The sequence below is a fragment of the Dermochelys coriacea genome, chromosome 2 (genome assembly GCF_009764565.3).
Source record: "Dermochelys coriacea isolate rDerCor1 chromosome 2, rDerCor1.pri.v4, whole genome shotgun sequence".
NCBI lineage: Eukaryota > Metazoa > Chordata > Testudines > Dermochelyidae > Dermochelys > Dermochelys coriacea.
The window spans coordinates 263,131,381-263,151,550 of record NC_050069.1 but is presented as its reverse complement, the minus strand read 5'-3'; the positions used below and the strand labels follow the sequence as shown (position 1 = coordinate 263,151,550).

The 20,170-nt window shown below is 44.6% G+C and overlaps 1 protein-coding gene across 4 annotated transcripts in view; it reads left to right on the top strand.

Moving 5' to 3' along the window:
• SEC22C (SEC22 homolog C, vesicle trafficking protein) overlaps positions 1-16,776 on the top strand; it is a 62,024-nt gene extending 45,248 nt beyond the window's left edge. For 2 of the 4 annotated variants that reach the window (XM_043509748.1, XM_038389203.2), the window contains one exon: positions 3,146-4,093. In XM_043509748.1, the coding sequence (XP_043365683.1) occupies positions 3,146-3,261 (116 nt within the window). In that variant the 3' untranslated portion in view covers positions 3,262-4,093. Of the gene's footprint in view, positions 1-3,145; positions 4,094-16,074 lie in introns of those variants that run through there. The other 2 variants (XM_043509746.1, XM_043509747.1) reach the window with 2 other exon arrangements.
• Positions 16,777-20,170: the final 3,394 nt, after the last annotated feature.

Sequence of the window (20,170 nt, the reverse complement as noted above, 5' to 3'; positions counted from 1 at the left end):
CTAGTGTAAACATGACCCAAGTTGATATGGGATACCCAGTCAACCACATGGTAACAAAATGGCTGATGCAATTCAGTGTTGATAAATACAAAGTAATGCACATTGGAAAACATAATCCCAACTATACATATAAAATGATGGGGTCTGAATTAGCTGTTACCACTCAAGAGAGATTTTGGAGTCATTGTGGATAGTTCTCTGAAAACATCCACTCAATGTGCAGCAGCAGTCAAAAAAAAAAAAACAACCCCCCCCCCCAACAATGTTGAGAATCAATAGGCAAGGGATAGATAAGGCAGAAAATATCATATTGCCTCTACATAAATCCATGGTACACCAACATCATGAATACTGCGTGCAGATCTGGTCTCCGCATCTCAAAGGAGATTGGAATTGGAAAAGGTACAGAAAAGAGCAACAAAAGTGTTTAGGGGTATGGAACAGCTTCCATATGAAGAGAGATTAATAAGGCTGGGACTCTTCAGCTTGGAAAAGAGACAACTAAGGGAGTATATGACAGAGGTCTATAAAATCATGACTGGTGTGGAGACAGTAAATAAGGAAGTGTTGTTTACTCATATAACATAAGAACTAGGGGTCACCAAATGAAATTATTGGGCAGCAGATTTAAAACAAACAAAAGGAAGTATTTTTTTCATACAATGCACAGGCAACCTGTGGAACTCTTTGCCAGAGGATGTTGTAAAGGCCATACCAGGGTTCAAAAAAGAACTAGGTAAGTTCAAGGAGGATAGTTCCATCAATGGTGATGGGCAGGGATGGTGACCCTAGCTACTGCCAGAAGCTGGGAATGGGTGACAGGTGATGGATCACTTGATGATTACCTGTTCTGTTAATTCCATGTGAAGCACCTGGCATTGACCACTGTCAGAAGACAGGATACAGGGCTAGATGGGCCTTTGGTCTGACCCAGTAGGGCCACTCTTATGTTGTTATATCATAAATGCACTGAAAGCCAGGTTACAGTAACAAGAAGGGTTTCTTCAGGTATGTTAGGAACAAGAAGAAGGTCAAGGAGAGTGTGGGCCCCTTAGTGAATGAGGGAGGATGTGGAAAAAGCTAATGTACTCAATGCTTTTTTTTTTTTTTGCCTCGGTCTTCACAGACAAGGTCAGCTACCAGACTGCTGCACTGGGCAGCACAGTATGGGGAGGAGGTGGCCAGCCCTCTGTGGAGAAAGAAGTGGTTCAGGACTATTTAGAAAAGCTGGATGAACACAAGTCCATGGGGGCGGATGCGCTGCATCCGAGAGTGCTAAAGGAGTTGGCGGAAGTGATTGCAGAGCCATTGGCCATTATCTTTGAAAACTCATGGCAATTGGGAGAGGCCCCAGATGACTGGAAAAAGGCTAATGTAGTGCCCTTCTTTAAAAAAGGGAAGGAGGAGGATCCGGGGAACTACAAGCCATTCAGCCTCACCTCAGTCCCTGGAAAAGTCATGGAGCAGGTCCTCAAGGAATCAATTCTGAAGCACTTAGAGAAGAGGAAAGTGATCAGGAACAGTCAGCATGGCTTCACCAAGGGCAAGTCATGCCTAACTAACCTAATTGCCTTCTATGAGGAGATAACTGGCTCTGGATGAGGGGAAAGCAGTGGACGTGTTATTCCTGGACTTTAGCAAAGCTTTTGATACGGTTTCCCACAGTATTCTTGCCAGCAAGTTAAAGAAGTATCGGCTGGATGAATGGACTATAAGGTGGATAGAAAGCTGGCTAGATCATCGGGCTCAACGGGTAGTGATCAATGGCTCCATGTGTAGTTGGCAGCTGGTATCAAGCAGAGTGCCCCAAGGGTCGGTCCTGAGGCCGGTTTTGTTCAATATCTTCATTAATGATCTGGAGGATGGCATGGATTGCACCCTCAGCAAGTTTGCAGATGACACTAAACTGGGAGGAGTGGTAGATACGCTGGATGGTAGGGATAGGACACAGAGGGACGTAGGCAAATTAGAGGATTGGGCCAAAAGAAATCTGATGAGGTTCAACAAGGACAAGTGCAGAGTCCTGCACTTAGGATGGAAGAATCCTATGTACTGCTACAGACTAGGGACCGAATGGCTAGGCAGCAGTTCTGCAGAAAAGGACCTAGGAGTTACAGTGGATGAGAAGCTGGATATGAGTCAATGGTGTGCCCTTGTTGCCAAGAAGGCCAACGGCATTTTGGGATGTATAAGTAGGGGCATTGCCAGCAGATCGAGGGATGTGATTACTCCCCTCTATTTGGCATTGGTGAGCCCTTATCTGGAATACTGTGTCCAGTTTTGGGCCCCACACTCCAATTTTTCCACATCCTTCTTGTAAAGAGTCCAGCGAAGGGCAACAAAAACGATTAGGGGCTGGAGCACGTGACTTATGAGGAGAGACTGAGGGAACTGGGATTATTTAGTCTGCAGAAGAGACGAATGAGGGGATTTAATAGCTGCTTTCAACTACCTGAAGGGGGGTTCCAAAGAGGATGGATCTAGACTGTTCTCAGGGGTAGCAGATGACAGAACGAGGAATAATGGTCTCAAGTTGCAGTGAGGGAGGTTTTGGTTGGATATTAGGAAAACCTTTTTCACGAGGAGGGTGGTGAAGCACTGGAATGCGTTACTAGGGAGGTGGTGGAATCTCCTTCCTTAGAGGTTTTTAAGGTCAGGCTTGGCAAAATCCTGGCTGGGATGACTTAGTTGGGGATTGGTCCTGCTTTTGAGCAGGAGACTAGATGACCTCCTGAGGTCCCTTCCAACCCTGATATTCTATGATACACAATTTCAAAGCTAGTTTCACTTTTGAATGTGTCCTAGTGTATCTACCTTCAAAAGTTGAAGGGCTGAGTCAGCTAAGTTGCTGAGATGCTAACTAACGGTGTGGAATGTGTATATATTTCCAACCTGAAGCTTAAATTACTGTGCCTAACCTGCAGCCTTCAAAAGACACAATTAATGGAAGTTTTTCTGCTGTAATGAGGTACAATGTGGTAAAATGTAGATGGTAACAAATAAGAGCATTATTCTTCTGAACTGCTCCGCCCTTAGAATTCTATTTTTCTTGTAAATAAAGGACTGCTCAAAGCATGTTTCTTCTTGGGATGACAACTGGAAAAGAGCAGCTGCTTTACCCTTTTTTCTTTTCCCTTGATGTTAGGGGAGAAAGCAATTACCGCTTCATTTTCTTTTGAAGATTCTGAGGAGAGGAGGCAGGAGGATGAGAGGAGCGTCATGCCAAAGGAGGAACAATCCTCTGGTGATGAAAGTGTGTGATTTCATGAGAGAGCCTGCACATCTATGCCGTACCCTGGGCATTTGGCAACTCAACTTTTGTGCTGATGCTTTCCTTTGAATGTGACCCAGTTACATCTAGAACTATGTTTGGAGCAATAATGGTCACTAGGAAAAGAAAATCTTGGAATGCATTATTTGCTCCTGAGGCAGGTTTGATGAGTGTCCTGGTTAAAAGTGAAAGAATCCTGCCATTATAACAGCCACTGGTCCTTTAAATGGACCACACACATGGTGGCAGGCAGTCTGTTTAAAGGGACGCAGCCTGTTTAGGCCCCCAAATTTGTTTCTCTTAAGGGCAATCCTCAGTGGATACCATTTTAAGAACTCATCAGTCACTCTGCCATATACCTGTAGTACTCACTGTATGTGCCTGGGGCTAGAAGAGCAGAGAAGATGTTGTTATGCTCCCTGTGGAATAGCCAATGAGTTTTTAATGGTGACTGCTATTTACAGCATCTCAGATGATGCCTTTTAATCTATGTCAGAAATGAAAACAGCATGATTGCTGGGAAAGTTGGTTATTATTATTTAAGAGGAACAGTGATTGGAATGTGGTTGCACTAGTGTTTTGCATTCCGAATTTTGTTTTCATGCTTAGGTTTTTCATATCTGATTCTTAGACCCCAAAGCTGCTTTTGCCACACTTTTTTTAAATTTTCACTTTTTTTTTAAAATGTCTTTTGTACATTTGCCTTTCACATAAAGAGGAGCACTAGTTTTGGATACTTGAAACAGACAATTTTGAAAAATTAAATGGTGAAAACTCTGATTTCTGTTACTACTAAGAATAAAAAGTAATCAAAACACAGGACCATGCCTAATTACATTTGGTAGAATAAAAGTCATTCTGTATAAGAGGAGGTGAGAAGGAGCAGAGAAGATAAAGGGACTGAAATAACGGCTATTAAAATGTAAAGCAGTAGTCCGCATAGCACAGCACAAGTCTAGAGAGAGCGGCTGAGATTCATTCTTTCATTTCACAATGAAATATATAAACATACAAAATCCTTTCTTTCAAGGGCTCTGGTATGGAACAGTTTAAAAAAAAAAGCGCAATTATGCAAAAAGTTCAGCTATGCAATACATTAGCGCTCATAAATGTGCATTAGGCAAGGCCATGAAAGAGCCCGGTCCTGTGCGGTGCTGAACGCTGTCAACTCCCACTTACTTGACTGAAAGTTGGGTGTGCTGAGCAATCTCAACCTGAACAATCCACACTTGCCTGATGGCGAAGGCCAAAAAATCTTTCAGTTCATGCAGCCCATTCAGATGTGGGAAGTGCAGGACATGTGACCTGCCATTCCCCATTGCTTCTAGAACTCAAGACCCACGGGTTACTGGGATGGGCATCTCCTCTGGGTGTGGAATTCCCATTAATTCCAGTTGCAGATGGAGGCTGTGCTTAGCAGAATGGACCCTATATATTCTAAGTAAGCATCTGTTTTACATGTTCAGCCATTTCTTAAAGGTATATAACCATTATTCATGTAATATCCATCCAGGTACTTCTATGGCTCTTATCACCAGTGTCTGAGCACCTATGTTTATGTGAGGGTAACGTCCAGAGTCCCCAGTCGAATCTGCAGTCCCATGGTAGTAGGTATTGTAGAAATGTTGAGGCAGACACTGCGGAACTTAAGTCTGCGAAGGAGGAAAAAGTAAATATTTATTAGGCCACTCGGTGAGAAAGATTTTGGTTTGAGAAGTTTGTGTCTTAACAATATGGAATTCCCTTCCAGAGGTGGAATCCCTCACTCAGAGTTTTGCCCTATAAACTTATTTTACTTATTTTTTGTGCTGCTTTATGATGATCCAACTTGCAGTTGTGCATTCCCATCCCCTGGGGCAGTGTATTCTTTGTCTTTGGCCCTTTGGAGGTAAAGGCCACTGTTTCCTCTATAACCTGGCTAGGGCAGAACAGTCAGTGTTCGACAAATGATATGATGCCCATTCCATGTGATCTCTGTGGGTACTGACCATATCCAACTATAACCCACTGGGATACAGACCCCTTTATGGCTTCAGCCTTGCTGCAACTTCAGAAAAGCTCTTCCTGTGACTTGCTAATGCAGAAGTGAGCCCATCACGCTGTCTGCAGTGTTGTTGGTTGTTCCCAAGATATTAGACAAGGTGGGTGAGGTAATATCTTTAATTGTACCAACTTCTGTGGGTGAGAGAGACAAGCTTACTGTCCAATTAAGATACTACCTCATTCACCTTGTCTCCCTAATCCAGCAAACTGTTAGACCTGGGAGCCTTATTTATTCCAGCCGGTCTTGCAGCATTTAAAGTTCTATTTCTCATTAGGTCTCCACACAGTCTTATGCCCTGATCTGCATAACCAAGCCTTTGCACTCGCATGGAGCCCATGATGTCAGTGGTTTCCACAGAGGGGCTCTCCTCCAAGGAGCTCATTCCTGCATCAGTGTCATAAATTGTGCAGTGGGGCTTGGGCTCATTAGAGGGCCAACTTCCAGGGCACCTTTCTGCTAATAACTGCAGTCAAGGACACAAACTGTTGCTTGATGCAGTGATTCAGGCAGGCAGCGCAGATAAAGTCTTCACCTCAGATTTTTAGGAATTCCTACAGTATTTGCTTTAGTTTATTGTCCATCTCCTTAACTTCCTGTAGGACATTGTATCTGTGTGATGGCGCAGTGCGACACTGCACACAGGTCTGACAAGAAGGGAAGAAAAAATACCCTAATAATTTGAAATTGCAGTAGGAATGCGATGAAATTTGAGACAAAGCACAACTAAAGAGTAGGGGCAAAATTTTCAAAAATGCCACAGTGTCTTGGAAACTTGTCACATTTTCAGAAGCGACTGATTCCCAGATCCACAGAGGTACACAGGCGTCTAACTTCTAATGATTTCAGTGGCAAGTAGGCTCTTAAATACCTTTGAGGATCTTGCCCTACGGCCAGTTTTTCTGAAGTATTTTTAGGTGCCTAAAGCTGTAGATAAGCGCCTGGTGGGCTTTTCAAGAGAGGGAGTCGGCACCTAACCTACTCAGGCACTTTTGAAAATTCCCAGTGAGTGCTTCTCTGCACCTTTAGACACCTAAAGCTACTTTTGAAAATCTGGCCCCGAGACTCCGAAGCTCCCTGAAAGTCAATGGCACTTAGGTGCCTATCTGTCACTTTTGAAAATTGGACTTTGGTTCCCAAGTCACTTAGGTGCGTTTTGGTATTTTCTCCCTCATTCCAGCGCTAGTATAGAAGTTCTTAAAGCATTGAGGCAGCTGAACTATTCCTTACATCGCCTCATTTTCTAATGAAAGTTTCATGTATATCTATCTCCTTCCTTAAGGAGAACAAATACCATAAACACACACACCCGCTTATTGCTAAAAAGGCTTAATCCTGCTCCTGTTGGGCTCATTAGGGAGGTTTCCATTGACTTCATTAAGAGTAGGGTCACCTGAGATGACTATTAGCCGGTTCCATTGTATTTAACTCCTTGGTTACAGAGACGGTTTCACTAGGAAATGGTGCATTTTAAAATGTTAACACTACAATTTGCCTTGTCTAGGCTAGGATTTTAACACTTTTTGTAAAACACCTTTTTCCTAGTGTAGATGTGACCAAAGTGAAATGAGTTTTGAAGATCTTTCTAGTTGCATTTCAAGCTTTTTTACTTGCCAGTCTCTGTTGCAACCACTAAGAGGCATCAGCGTACAAGCTAATGCTGCATTTCTCAAGCCACTGGGGAATCGGACAGATGGAGAATCAGCAATGGGTCTTTTTTAAAAAAAAACTCCAACCTGCTTATATGAAGAATAAGATTTCCCAGATAGATTTTGCTTTGGAGTTTACAAAACGTAAAGCAATTCAGACACATTGAGGAGAACACTCCAGTAAGAAAAGTCCATTTATCTAACTGCATTGAGGCAATTTGTCAGACCAAAAACATTTGCAGCCTCTTTTCTCCTTTCCCGTGTTTGATTATTTGATGACTGGTTGTGCTAGATATTAACCCTCTGGTTCCTGATGACTGGGGCTTTCTATCGGAGCTCTAGGGACTCAGGAAGGGAATTGATTATGCCTGAGAAACTACTTCAGTAAGGGGGAATAAATATCGAGATGCAAAACATATTCCTTAAAAAAAAAAAAAAAAAAAGTTAACTGGTGTTTGAAAATTTAAGCAAAGCAAAAAGGAAAACTTACAGTATTTATGATTTGGTTCAAGGCCAAAATCAGTGCCTGGACCTTTGATTTTGATTAACCTGAAGGCAACATTCTGTTCTAGCCAGGACAAATAAGTCACTTTACACTTTGATGCAGTCTTTAGCCATTGATGGAACTCTAATAATGATGGAGGGTAGACTAGTGGTTAGCACACTCCACTTGTACTCAGGAAACCTGGGTTTAATTCCTGGCTTGGCCTCAGGCTTCTTGGGTGATCTTGGGCAAGTATTTAAACTACCCTGTGCCTCAGTTCCCCATTTGTATCTCACAGGGGTATTATGAGGATGAGGTAATGATAAGAACATATTCTTGCATATACAAGTTGATTATGTGGTAATACTTAAATGCCTTACAAGTAAAATAGGAATAATATTTACTTGCCTTAGAGGGGATGCTGTGTGGCCTAGTGGGTAGAGCACTGCCCTGCCCTGGGATTCAACAGCTGTGGGTTCTATTCCCGGCACTGTCTTGCTCAGTGACTTCAGGCATGTCATTGCTCTGTGGCTTAGTTTCCCCGTCTATAAAATGGGGATAATGACACTTGTCTTGCTGTGGAAAGTGCTTTGAGATATATGGCTGAAAAATGCTATATAAGAGCAAGGTATTACTAGTTCATTACTATTCCTATTTATCAGTCTGTATGAGGTACTGTCTTAGCTGTTTGTAGAGAGACTTGGGATACTCAGGAGAAAGGCACTAGGAGTGAAATCCTGGCCCTGTGAAGTCAGTGGGAATTTTGCCTTTGATTTTAGTGGGGCCAGGATGTCACCCAATAAACTTGCAAATGATTACAAATAAAGTTAATGACAGGTTTCAGAGTAGCAGCCGTGTTAGTCTGTATTCGCAAAAAGAAAAGGAGTATTTGTGGCACCTTAGAGACTAACAAATTTATTAGAGCATAAGCTTTCGTGAGCTACAGCTCACTTCATCGGATGCATTTGGTGGATGAAGTGAGCTGTAGCTCACGAAAGCTTATGCTCTAATAAATTTGTTAGTCTCTAAGGTGCCACAAGTACTCCTTTTCTTTTTGCAAATAAAGTTAATGTGAGTGTTTAGATAATGAGTCAATTTTCACGGGTTTATAGCCCAATCCTTCTGCCACTGAAGATAACGGCAAAACTCCCATTGATGTAGAAGAGAGCCAGACCGGCCACACACAATCTCCCTGATTGTGAGGTGGGAACTCACCCCAGCAGAGCAAACACGGCTATAGAAAATACAAGGAGGTGAGAAAATCCATTTGCCTCCTGGAGGGGCTAAAAGGATCCTTCCATCTTCAGAGACAGAGTGAGAGCCCCAACCCTTTACTGGAGACCTGTCTATTATTGCTGGGTGTCTGAGAGAGAACTATAGGGCTTGGCAATGAAACAGGGTTTGGCTGCCTTCCAGCTCTTGGATCCTCTCCACCTGCTGCTAGGGAGGCTCAGGAGCAAGGACTTTTTGTCTTCCTCCAAAAATATTAGGCTTTTATGGAGATTTCTTCTATATATTTTCCTCTCCATGTTTTAAATGAATGAGTGTGTCTTTCCACCACATTCGATTGTTTCTACAGTAAAGAACCAGCATTCAGCAGGCCTTGAAACTCATGTTCTGATACTGTGGAAAATGCTCTTGTGACTCCAAACTCTAAAGTGGGCTCAGAAAGATCCCATTCACCATCAATGCCTTTGCATGCTAAGGGTGTGTGTATGTTGCAGTTATAAACCTGCTGCTGGCCTGTGCCAGGCTTGCGGGGTGGGGGCTAAGGTGCTGTTTAATTGCAGTGTAGACACTGAGGCTTGGGTTGGAGCCTGGCTCTAGGACCCGTCCCAGAACAGGGGCTGCACCCAAGCCCAAACGTCTACACCACTGTTAAACCCTTAGCCCAAGCCCATGTCAGCTGGCACAGGTCCAGTCATGGGGGTCTCATTGCAGAATGGACATTCCCTAAAGAACTGATCCAAATTCTGCTGACTTCAGTAGGCTTTGGATTAGGTGCCACAGCCCAGATCCTGCAATCAGGTCCCTGGGGAAAACTACTCTGCTAATCTGCTTGGGATAGCAACACGCTGAGAAATCCAGTGACCCTCTAGAGGGGGCTGCTGCTTTTCAGGGGGTTGCTAGGCCCAGCAAGACCCAGCAGAAGGAGACACATGTCCTGGCAGCCCACATTCTAAGTATCTTATGCTGCTCTCCCTTACACCAGTGCAACTCCCCTGGCTGCACTGGTGTTACTACTGATTGACATCAGTGTAAGTGAGTCTCATAGAAGTGTAGGACTGGAAGGAACCTCAGTAGGTCACTAGTCCGGTCCCCTGCACGCAAGGCAGGGCTACATAATAACTAGACCATTCCTGCCAGTTGCTTGTCTAACTGTTCTTAATAACCTCCAATGATGGAGATTCTACAGCCTTCCTATGCAATTCGTTCCAGTGCTTAGCCACCCTGACAGGAAGTTTTTCCTAACGTCCATCCTAAACTGTCCCTGCTGCAATGTAAGCCATTGCTTCTTGTCCTATCCTCTGAAGTTAATGAGAACAATTTTTCACCCTCCTCCTTGTAACAGCAAGAGAAGAGACTCACGCTGCCCAATAGGAAGTTAGTCCCATCCTGAATAGGATCTGTAGGTGTCTTCTGGATTTTAAGAGCTGGATTCTTTGCCTCTGTTCCAGCCCCAGTTGTCAAACTGATAAATCTCCCTGGTGGGGGGGAATTCTCCACTGGCATTTAGCTGGCAGCACTGATTTCTGTGCCACTGCCTGTCTGCCACTGGGTGTAGGGGGTATTTTGGGAATGGGAGGGGTGTGCCAAGGCCTGTAGGGGGGCAGAACTCTACTACGCTAAGCCAATTTGCTATTGGCATATGGTCTCCTACAGACCATAGCTAGCTGTTGTAAGTTAGAGCAGTGCCTAGGCTGCTCTAACTTTTCTTGAGGCTGGGGTAGCTTGTGAACACAGGTCTGACCCTCTCCTGTCCTGCACTGAGTAGATCTTGGTGCAGGAGGAAAGCTGGACCTAAATATATGTATTTTTAAAATGTACCCTTCACTGAGAAATAGGCATAATTAAAAATTCTCCATTTTGCGTGTGACACACCAACCCCCCCCTTCCCATGACATAGGCTAAATGTCCAGAAAGATGCATTAATGTTGCACATATAAAACCAGCAACTGTACATCTGGTATGTCTGTTTATCCACAGAAATTAGACTGGTTAATAATATCATGGCAAAAATCCATACAAGGGATGCAGCAAATAAGAGTACTACAAGCCCTATTTTATTTTTAATTTCAATTAATTCATTTCCCTCTGCAGAATCAATTCATGTTTTTAACAGTTTTCAAGTACATAAACGTTTGTTACAAGGCAGAGGGAGAAATATTGTTGTCATTAACCTCTGAGGATAGGACAAGAAGCAATGGGCTTAAATTGCAGCAAGGGAGGTTTAGAATGGACATTAGGAAAAACTTCCTAACTGTCAGGGTGGTTAAGCACTGGAATAAATTGCCTAGGGAGGTTATGGAATCTCTGTCACTGGAGATTTTTAAGAGCAGGTCGGACAAACACCTGTCAGGGATGGTCTAGATAGTACTTAGTCCTGGCTTGAGTGCAGGGGACTAGACTAGAAGACCTCTCAAGGCCCCTTCCAGTCCTGTGATTCTATGTTCTTTGGGCTCCATCCACCAAGGTGACACCCTAACAAACCTAATTGAACCCTAAAAGACCGTCACCACCCGAGGCTTCCACCTAGGAACTGATTGGGGGAAAGGATAGCTCAGTGGTTTGAACATTGGCCTGCTAATCCCAGGGTTGTGAGTTCAATCCTTGAGGGGTCCATTTGGGATCTGAGGCAAAAATTGGGGATTGGTCCTGCTTTGAGCAGGGGGTTGGACTAGATGACCTCCTGAGGTCCCTTCCAACCCTTGTATTCTATGATCCGAAGTCCATGCTAGTGCTCCCAGTGACTTCAGTGGACTTTGGATCAGGCCCATGGTGACTCCCTGGCTACTTTATGGTATCTTGTGGAGGCAGTCTGTGACTCAAGTTCTGTGGGAAATTAGTATCTTCCCTTTGGCTCATGCAGTTCAGTCCAAATCTTGTTACAATAAACTAAGTAGTTAACTTTCTAACTCTCCTCTGGGCTTCTCGGTGCAGTTTAACCAAGGTATTTAGGCTCCAAACTTCCATTGAAATCACTACATGCTCTGAACACGGTCCTGCTCCCCATCCTGTCCTGCCAGCACAGAGGTGCTGTCATGGTGCAGTTAGCCAGTTGGACTCCTTGCCCGGTCTTCCGTGGGATCGCAGTGAAGATTAATCAGTGCTAGAGATCTGCTCTTGGAGCTTGTCTTCACTAGGAAAAATGATGTGTTTGTTAGTTAGCATGTCCAACCCCCTGCTCAAAGCAGGACCAAACCCCAATTTTTGCCCCAGATCCCAAATGGACCCCTCAAGGATTGAACTCACAACCCTGGGTTTAGCAGGCCAATGTTCAAACCACTGAGCTAGCCTTTAAAACAGGTAAAAGCCTAGTGAAGACGAGACGGTTGTAGTTTTAACATGTCAGCAAATAAACCCTAGGGCAGGGCTTCTCAACCAGGGATACCCAGAGGTCTTCTCATCAAGTCATCAAGATATTTGCCTAGTTTCACAACAGGCTACATAAAAAGCACTAGTGAAGTCAGTACAAACTAAAATGTCAAACAAACATTGACTTGTTTATATTGCTCTGTTTACTATACACTGAACTGTAAGTACAATATTTACATTCCAATTGATTTATAATTACATGGTAAAAATGAGAAAGTCAGCAATTTTTCAGTACTATTACACTTGCATTTTTATGTCTGATTTTGTAAGCAAGTAGTTTTTAAATGAGGTGAAACTTGGGGGTGCGCAAGATGAATCAGATTCCTGGAAGAGGGACAGTGGTCTAGAAAGGTTGAGAGCCACCGCCCTAGGGACTCCCCATTAGAGAACAGCCCTAGGCTTTTTCTCCCCCTGATTCTCACACGGACTTTGAAGTATGAGTTGCACATGCACCCTTGAACATCTTCCTTAGAAACTTGGCACATCAGCCTGTTCTAAAACGAGTGCTGTTGTAATTAAAAAAGGAGACATTATTGCTGGCCTAAGCAGCTGTGAGTCATTGGATCACATGGGACTCATTTATATATTGGCAATGCCAGCATTGAAATAACAAGTCATCAAAGTAATGGAAAAGTTATCAGGGTGAGTGATTCATCCGCAGAATCTGCTCGAAGAGCTTCAGCTGGATGATGATTAAATAAACTGGACAAGTCCTAATTAATTCTGGACATGGTTTGATTTTGGGTGGATCATTGCAAGAGAGGTAGGTCGTTCTTGTTCGTCCACCAGCATGCAGGGGTGTGTCTTCCAGGACTTAGCCCAGATCTTTAAAGGTACTTTGGCATTGCTCCATCAGCATTGCAACGCCTAACCCCTCTGGGTAAGTCAACACAGCCCGGGGCGACGGATTTGGGCTTACAGGGCGTGTGCTGCGGCACTAAAAACAGCAGTGTAGATGTTGCGGCTCTGGCTGTGAAGCCTAGTGAGTGGGGGTGAGCTCAACTCTGGCTCTGAGACCTGCTGCCACTCGCTGTGTAGAAGTACCTCCCTTTCCCCCCTCCGGGGCTGCCACCCAGAGGAATTTTCAGCCACAAGGAAGTTGTCCAAGCTCCCTATACAATGGATGGGGAGAGCTGGGCACCTAAGGAAGGGATTTTCAGAAGTTGCCCAGCTGAGCAGGAGCTAGCAAAGGGTGAAATGCCAATGAGAGGAGTTTTGGTGCCTATGTAGTTTACCCGGAGTGCCTGGCTGATGGGCCAGAGATAGATGTCTCCCGCCGCGTGGGTTCCTTTCAGGGGTTGGCTCTTCAGTGCCTGATCCAAAGCCCAGTGAAGGCAAAGGGAAGCCTTCCAGCAACTTCAGCTTTCACTCAAGTTGTAGCAGTTCATGGTTTAGTGCTGGTGTTCCCCTATTTGATCTCCGGCATGTTGGCCATGAAGCGGGACATCTGTCACGCTTAGTCTAGAAGAGACAGCGAAGGGCTGCGGTGGGATGAGGTGTGCGGAAAGGGTAGCTGCTGAAGGTGTGTGACTGTTTACGCTTCATAAGGGATCAGGTTCTGATTATTGTTATGTTGGTGGCTTGGGGGAGATGAGACGTGATCTGTACAGGAGAGGGGAGAGGCAGCAGGAGCCCCAAAGATCATTTGTATTCTGATTTATTTCTCATATTGTTATAACATCTAAAGGCCCCGACAGATCAGGGCCCCGTGGTGCGTGCACAAACTCATAGTGAAAAAGAACCCAGACCCCAAAGAACTTACCATCTAAATAGATAAACAGACCCAGGTAATATCCTAAGTCCCATTTTACAGATGGAGAATCGAGGAACACAGATTAGTGACTCTGCCCAAGTCTACTCTACAAAATTGTTGACCTAATGTACGTCAGCATACAGCCGCTGCAGTAATTACATCACTTGTGCCTGTCCACGCTACGCTCCTTGTGTCGGCGGTGGGCATCCTCATCAGGAGCGCTCGTATCGATTGTACTGTCTATGCGGGGCATTGTGGGATGGCTCCTGAAAGCCAGTAACAGTCGACTTAAGCAATGCAGTGTCTGCTTTGACACCATGTCAACCTAACTACATCAACCTTGGCTCTATGCCACTCATGGAGGGGGAGTTATTAAGTTGGTGTAGCTGTGCTGTTACATTGGCAGGAGTGAAATGTAAGTGTAGACGCTTCCATGGTTAGGTTGATGTAAGCTGCCTTGGGTCGACCTAACTCTGTAGTGTCGCCCAGGCCCCTCACAATGAATCTGTGGCAAAACTGGGTATCGAGTCCCGATCTCAGGAGTCAGCCTGCCATTTTAACCACAAGGCCAGCCTTTCTCAGGCTCCATGCTTTGAAAATAATTGGCTTATTGTATGGCAGAAAAGAATATTTCCTGCTTAGAAAACTGATGTCTGAACCATGTCTACAAAAAGAAAGTCATTGTAGGCAATAATAAACAGTTCCATGCAGCTGAGAAGACAGGGACTCTGGAAGCAGGGGTATATGCTACTCACTTTCATAGACAGACACCTCTGGAGCTTGGAAAATAACTCACCCAGAAAGCTGTCGAACTGTCATCTTTCCTTAACAGCTTTGTTATGATGTGTGGGATAATGTGCAGAGCTGGATAACAGATCTGGAGGGGCTGTGGCTTTAATCTCTTCTGTGCTTGCTTCAGTGCACTATTTTGCATTCCCTTTGTTAATGAAAAGCCTCTCCTGTGTCTTGTCTTCTGTTCCCCTCGGCTCACCAGTTCCTGTTTACTTTGGGTTGACTGAAAAAGGATCTGATGAGGCCACAGGAGGTAGATAGGTGCTCCAGTGGTCTTGGCTTGCCAGAGAAAGCAAAGAATTCGAAACTTGTGTGTGTGAGAGAATAAAGTAGCATGACGATCAACCTGGCTCCCTTTCAGAAGGTTGTCAGGTATTTCAGGCCCCAAATGTAGGGTTTATGGTAAAAACCAAACAGATTTTAGGGACTGATTCAGTTAGGCCATGCCAACACTGCCACTTATGTCGGCAAAACGTATATCACTCAGGGGTGTGAAACAAACACCCCTTGGAGCAACCCAAGCTGCGCTGTTATAAGTGGTAGTGTGCACAGCATTATGTTGGCTGGAGAGCATCTCCCACCAAAGTAGCTACTGCCGCTCGTCAGTGGTAGTTTAATTATGTTGACTGGAGAGAGCTCTCTCCCGCCGGCATAGAGCGGCCACATGGGAGATCTTACAGTGGCGCAGCTGCCTCGGTACAGCGGCGCTGCTGTAAGGTCTCTAGTATAGACACAGCCCTAGTTACGCTGAAGCCCCTTCACACCACTCTGGCCTTGTGAAGGGCTATTGAAGTAAGTGTGATCTGCATTTACATTTTCGGTCACTTTAAGGCTCATTAATGGTATCAGTGCAGCAGAAATGGTAGCTGAGACTCAAGCCCTTAGGCTGCGTCTACACTTAAACAGCTACTGCGTAGACACTTATTACAGCAACTGGAGAGGTTCTCCCTTTGCGGTAGTTAATCCACCTCTCTGAGAGGCAGTACTACAAGGTGTTCCATCCACCTAGTGTTGTCTACTCAGGGGTGGGTTAGGCTGGTTTAACAATGTCGCTCAGGGGTCTGGATTTATCATTTTAGAGATTAACCAAACCTCATGTTAATCAACGTTTTCATTAATTAAAAAAAAAGCCAACCTTTCTTATGCCTGGAATTATCCATTTCCTGGCATTTTTGGCAGCATTGGAATAGTGCACGAGAGCCAGAAATAAAGTGAAACTGACCACTCTATTGTTGTTGTCCACCTACCTAAGCTACTTATATGGCCCTCATGATTGTAATATCAGAATGCCTCACCATTTTTAATGTAATGCTCTTCTTAACACCCCTCTGGGGTAGGGAAGTGCTACAGAAGTCTTTTATAAAAGAGAAATGGAGAGACTAGCCAGAGGTTACACAAGAAGCCCATGGTAGAGGAGGAACTTGAACCCATTACCCACATCTGAGGCTAGCACACAAACCACAAGACCATCTTTCCTTTTGCCTCTAGGTTTGGTGAAATACAAATCTGTAGGAATGGAGAATGAACATCCTGGATCTGAGCAGTGGCCCATCTTGTCCAATATCCTATCTCCTATAGTGGCTAGTACTAGTGAACATGTAACCCACAGTAGCACAGTGTGGGTCTTTGTCCCCCTCTAGTGGCTAGTCCATAGAAGTAGATAAGAGACAACTACTGCAATCCACAAACTCAAGTGACAAAGACTTATGTTTTTAGCACTGAGAGTGTCAGGTTCAAACCCCACTAGTGATTTAATGTGGCAAGGGTCCCTCTGTATGCAATCAAGCTAAATATTTTTGGATCTGCTTGTATCTGGTGCTAACCCTGTGTATGTTGTGTATGCCCTGGCCAGTGCAACTGGTTCCATTAAAGCCCTGATTAGAGCCAGATATTTGGAGTACCTGACGTTTGCCTGATTTCCCTGCACTCCTCAGGCACAGGCTGGTTTCAGGGCACTTGCTTAGATCGCAGCAATTCACCCAAACACAGAGAACTGTGCACCGTGGAATTTGGAGGGAGCCACGTGTGATTGACTCTCAAGGATGGGAAGGAAAAGGAAAAATAGAAATTAACCTGAAGAGGGATTTGATTTCAATTTAAACTCCCTGCAAAACTCATATGTGGGAGGATCATCCAGGAGAACTACCCAAATTAATGACAGATTTCAGAGTAGCAGCCGAGTTAGTCTGTATCCACAAAAAAAAAAAAAAAAAAAAGGAGGACTTGTGGCACCTTAGAGACTAACACATTTATTTGAGCATAAACTTTCGTGAGCTATAGCTCACTTCATCGGATGCATTTCAATGAATTGAGCTGTAGCCCACAAAAGCTTATGCTCAAATAAATGTGTTAGTCTCTAAGGTGCCACAAGTCCTCCTTTTCTTTTTACCCAAATTAATGTTTGCCATTTCACCCATCCATGAGTAACTTCTGAGCATTTGCTCTCTCTGCCTTATTTGGTGTGTGGTTGCCTTGAGTGCTGTGAAACATTCAGCCTCCAGTCCGCTTCATTTTTTCCTAGTGCTACCTGTCTATTAGACGGGCTCTGGAGTTCTAGACACATCACTAGCTGCAAAAATCAGCTAGCTGAGCATAAAAGGTACCCAGCTTCCTTCTGCTAAGGCTAGAGGCTACAATTCACCCCTGCACAGAGGCCCAGCACAGGGTCTATGCATCACTTACATACACAAGCTGTAGGCCAAGGTTTTCCAACATGACTAGTGATGTTTGGAGCCTCCATTTTTGGGTGCCCAACTTGAGGCATCTTAAAAGGGCCTGGTTTTCAGAGGGCCATTGCTCAGCACTCTCTGAATATCAGGCCCCTTTAAAGTGTCTGAAGATGGGTTCCCAAAAATTCACTAGTCACCTCGGAAAAGCTTGGCCATTGGTTTAGTTTGAAATGAATGCTGGGTGTTAGAAGACTTCTGATAGATGCCCTTCCTGCACTGATGTGACAGTCTATACTATTATGTTCACCACTTGTACAAGACTATGATAAATTGTGTGCAAAGTATGCCTTGTGAGGCATACTTTGAAACATCATAATCTACTGAACATTACTTTCCTGATAAACTATGTGTATCAACACTGTACGTCAAGTTATAAGATTCTACTATGTATCATTGCTGTAACATGCTCCAAGTTTAAGAAAAGCAGGCCCAAACCATGTTTCTCAGAAACAAAGGACAGGCCAACGCCCAGCCAGATGTTAAAAGACTATCACCTACTTAAGCGTCCAGTCTCTGGTGGGGGAAGGTGTGAATAAGAAATTTACATTCACAGGGATGGGTCAGACCTCATGTCCACAAGAGACTACTTGTTATAAGAACATAAGAACGGCCATACTGGGTCAGACCAAAGCCCATCTAGCCCAGTATCCTGTCTTCCAACAGTGGCCAATGCCAAGAGCCCCAGAGGGAATGAACAGAACAGGTAATCCTCAAGTAATCCATCCCGTCACCCATTCCCAGCTTCTGGCAAAGAGAGGCTCGGGACAACATCCCTGCCCATCCTGGCTAATAGCCATTGATGGACCTATCCTCCATGAATGTATCTAGTTCTTTTCACCTGTATCCCAGCTGGGAGTAATCCTTAAAAAGGGGAGAGTGGTATAAGAATGAGAGACATTGGCCTCCAAATCACCTCTCTCTCCCCCATCTGTACTCATGTCGGCTACAACGCTTGAAAGACGATGAAAACATTATTGAGCTAGGGGAGGAGTGATCCTGGCAGTACAGACTGCTGTAAACATATGATGAGACAAAACCTTTTTCCTTTTAAGTTCATTTAGCTATTAGCTTGTGTTTAACTTTTTTATTTCTTTTATAACTGACTTTTTATGCATCATTATTTGTAATCACTTTAAAAATAACTTTCTGTAGTTAATAAACATATCTTATTGTTTTAGCTTAACCAAAGTGTTTGGTTAAAGTGTGTGGGGAAACTCCATTTAAGATAATGAGGCTGGTTCATATCTACTTCCTTTGATGAAATGATGGACTTTCTGTGAATTTGTACTGTTCAGATAATTACTGAGCAGTACAGGATGCACATTTTTGGGGACAAGGCTGGGACTTGGAATTTGCTGGTGTTGCCCTATATGTAATTCATGAATGGCTGCCAGGGCACTCATATAACGTAGCTGGGAGTGATTTTGCATGTTAGAGGCTGTGTGTGAACAGGCCAGGAGTGGATGTTCTTACAAGCACAGCAGTGTTAGAGGCTGTGTGTGAACAGGCCAGGAGTGGATGTTCTTACAAGCACAGCAGTGTAAAAGGCAACCCCAGGCTAGAGAATTGAGGGGTCACAGCTGTTCAACAGTCCAGATTGTACCCTGGGTAATGTCACATGTGGAAGTGAATGGGTGTCTCGCAATAGAGGCTACCAGTGATACAAGGACATAAATGTATTTGCTGGATGCCCCAAGTTAAAACTAGAAGTGGCCCCACATCCCTTCAAAGTTATTAAATGAATGAAAAACCCTCCCTTCTGCTCCCCTGATTGTGTCACTTCCAAGCACCATGCACAGCTTGCCATGTTCATGAACTAGTTAAGTCTGTTGGAAAGACTCACTGAGCCAACCCCAAAGAGCTTTAGTAACTGACAGACATTACACTGGAGTTTCCACAGAGCTGATAATCAACGCTATCAAACCATCTTCCTTGCATGTGATCTTCAGACCATACTTGATATGCTATGAACTGGACTGTACATGGGACTGCATTTGCAGAGGACAAATCTTTCTTTATGCTGGCTGGCCTGTGTCCACCAGCACACTATGGTCATGCCTCTGGGTGCATGTTGTATTCAGGGTAAGTGGCAGGATCTAGAGGTGCCATCAGCACAAATTCAAAGTGGTAGATTAGATCGTGTTCAAACAAGAGTGAGAGAGGGATGGATTTCATCAGACTCAGACCCACCTCCTGGCATTGTTGGGGTGGGAAGGGGTAGTCAGGAAGAGGTTAAAGAGTAGCTATGGGCTCAGTGAGCCCTGCTGCACCTGTGAAGAACGCCAGACTTGAGATGTGATTATGTTGCAGCTGGGGGTGTGATTTGCAGCTCATGTAGATGTACCGTTAGCTGTTCTCTCGATAGCTTGCTAAAAATAGAAGTGAGGATTCCATGAGACAGGCATCAGGAGAAGGTGGGGTGATGTAGGAAGTGGTCCAGGGAAGAAGCCAAGAAGTCTGCGAGATAGACCTTGACCACTTCCTACAGGGTCCCTGGGCTGGAACCCAGGATAGAGGGAGGGAGTTGGTTCCCCAACTGCCTCACCGAGGGGGATAACATGAAGGCCCCAAAGATGAAGGCAGAAGGACCATAAGGCCTGGACCTGTGCTGATAACCTGAGGTGAGGTCATGGGACTATCACTGAGTTGAAATTTGGTTTACCCCGAAAGGGGCAAGCCTAAATGTGACTGGGCCAGTCACAAGATGAAAGGGACCAGCAGCAGAGCTGAGTGGCCAGTCGGTGGGGCTACGGAGAGGGAAAACACTGCAGCCAACCACTAGGGGACACCTGGCAGGTGAGTCACTTTGTCACAAATGGCCACTTTGAAGTGATAGAACAGCTGCTCTCCACGAG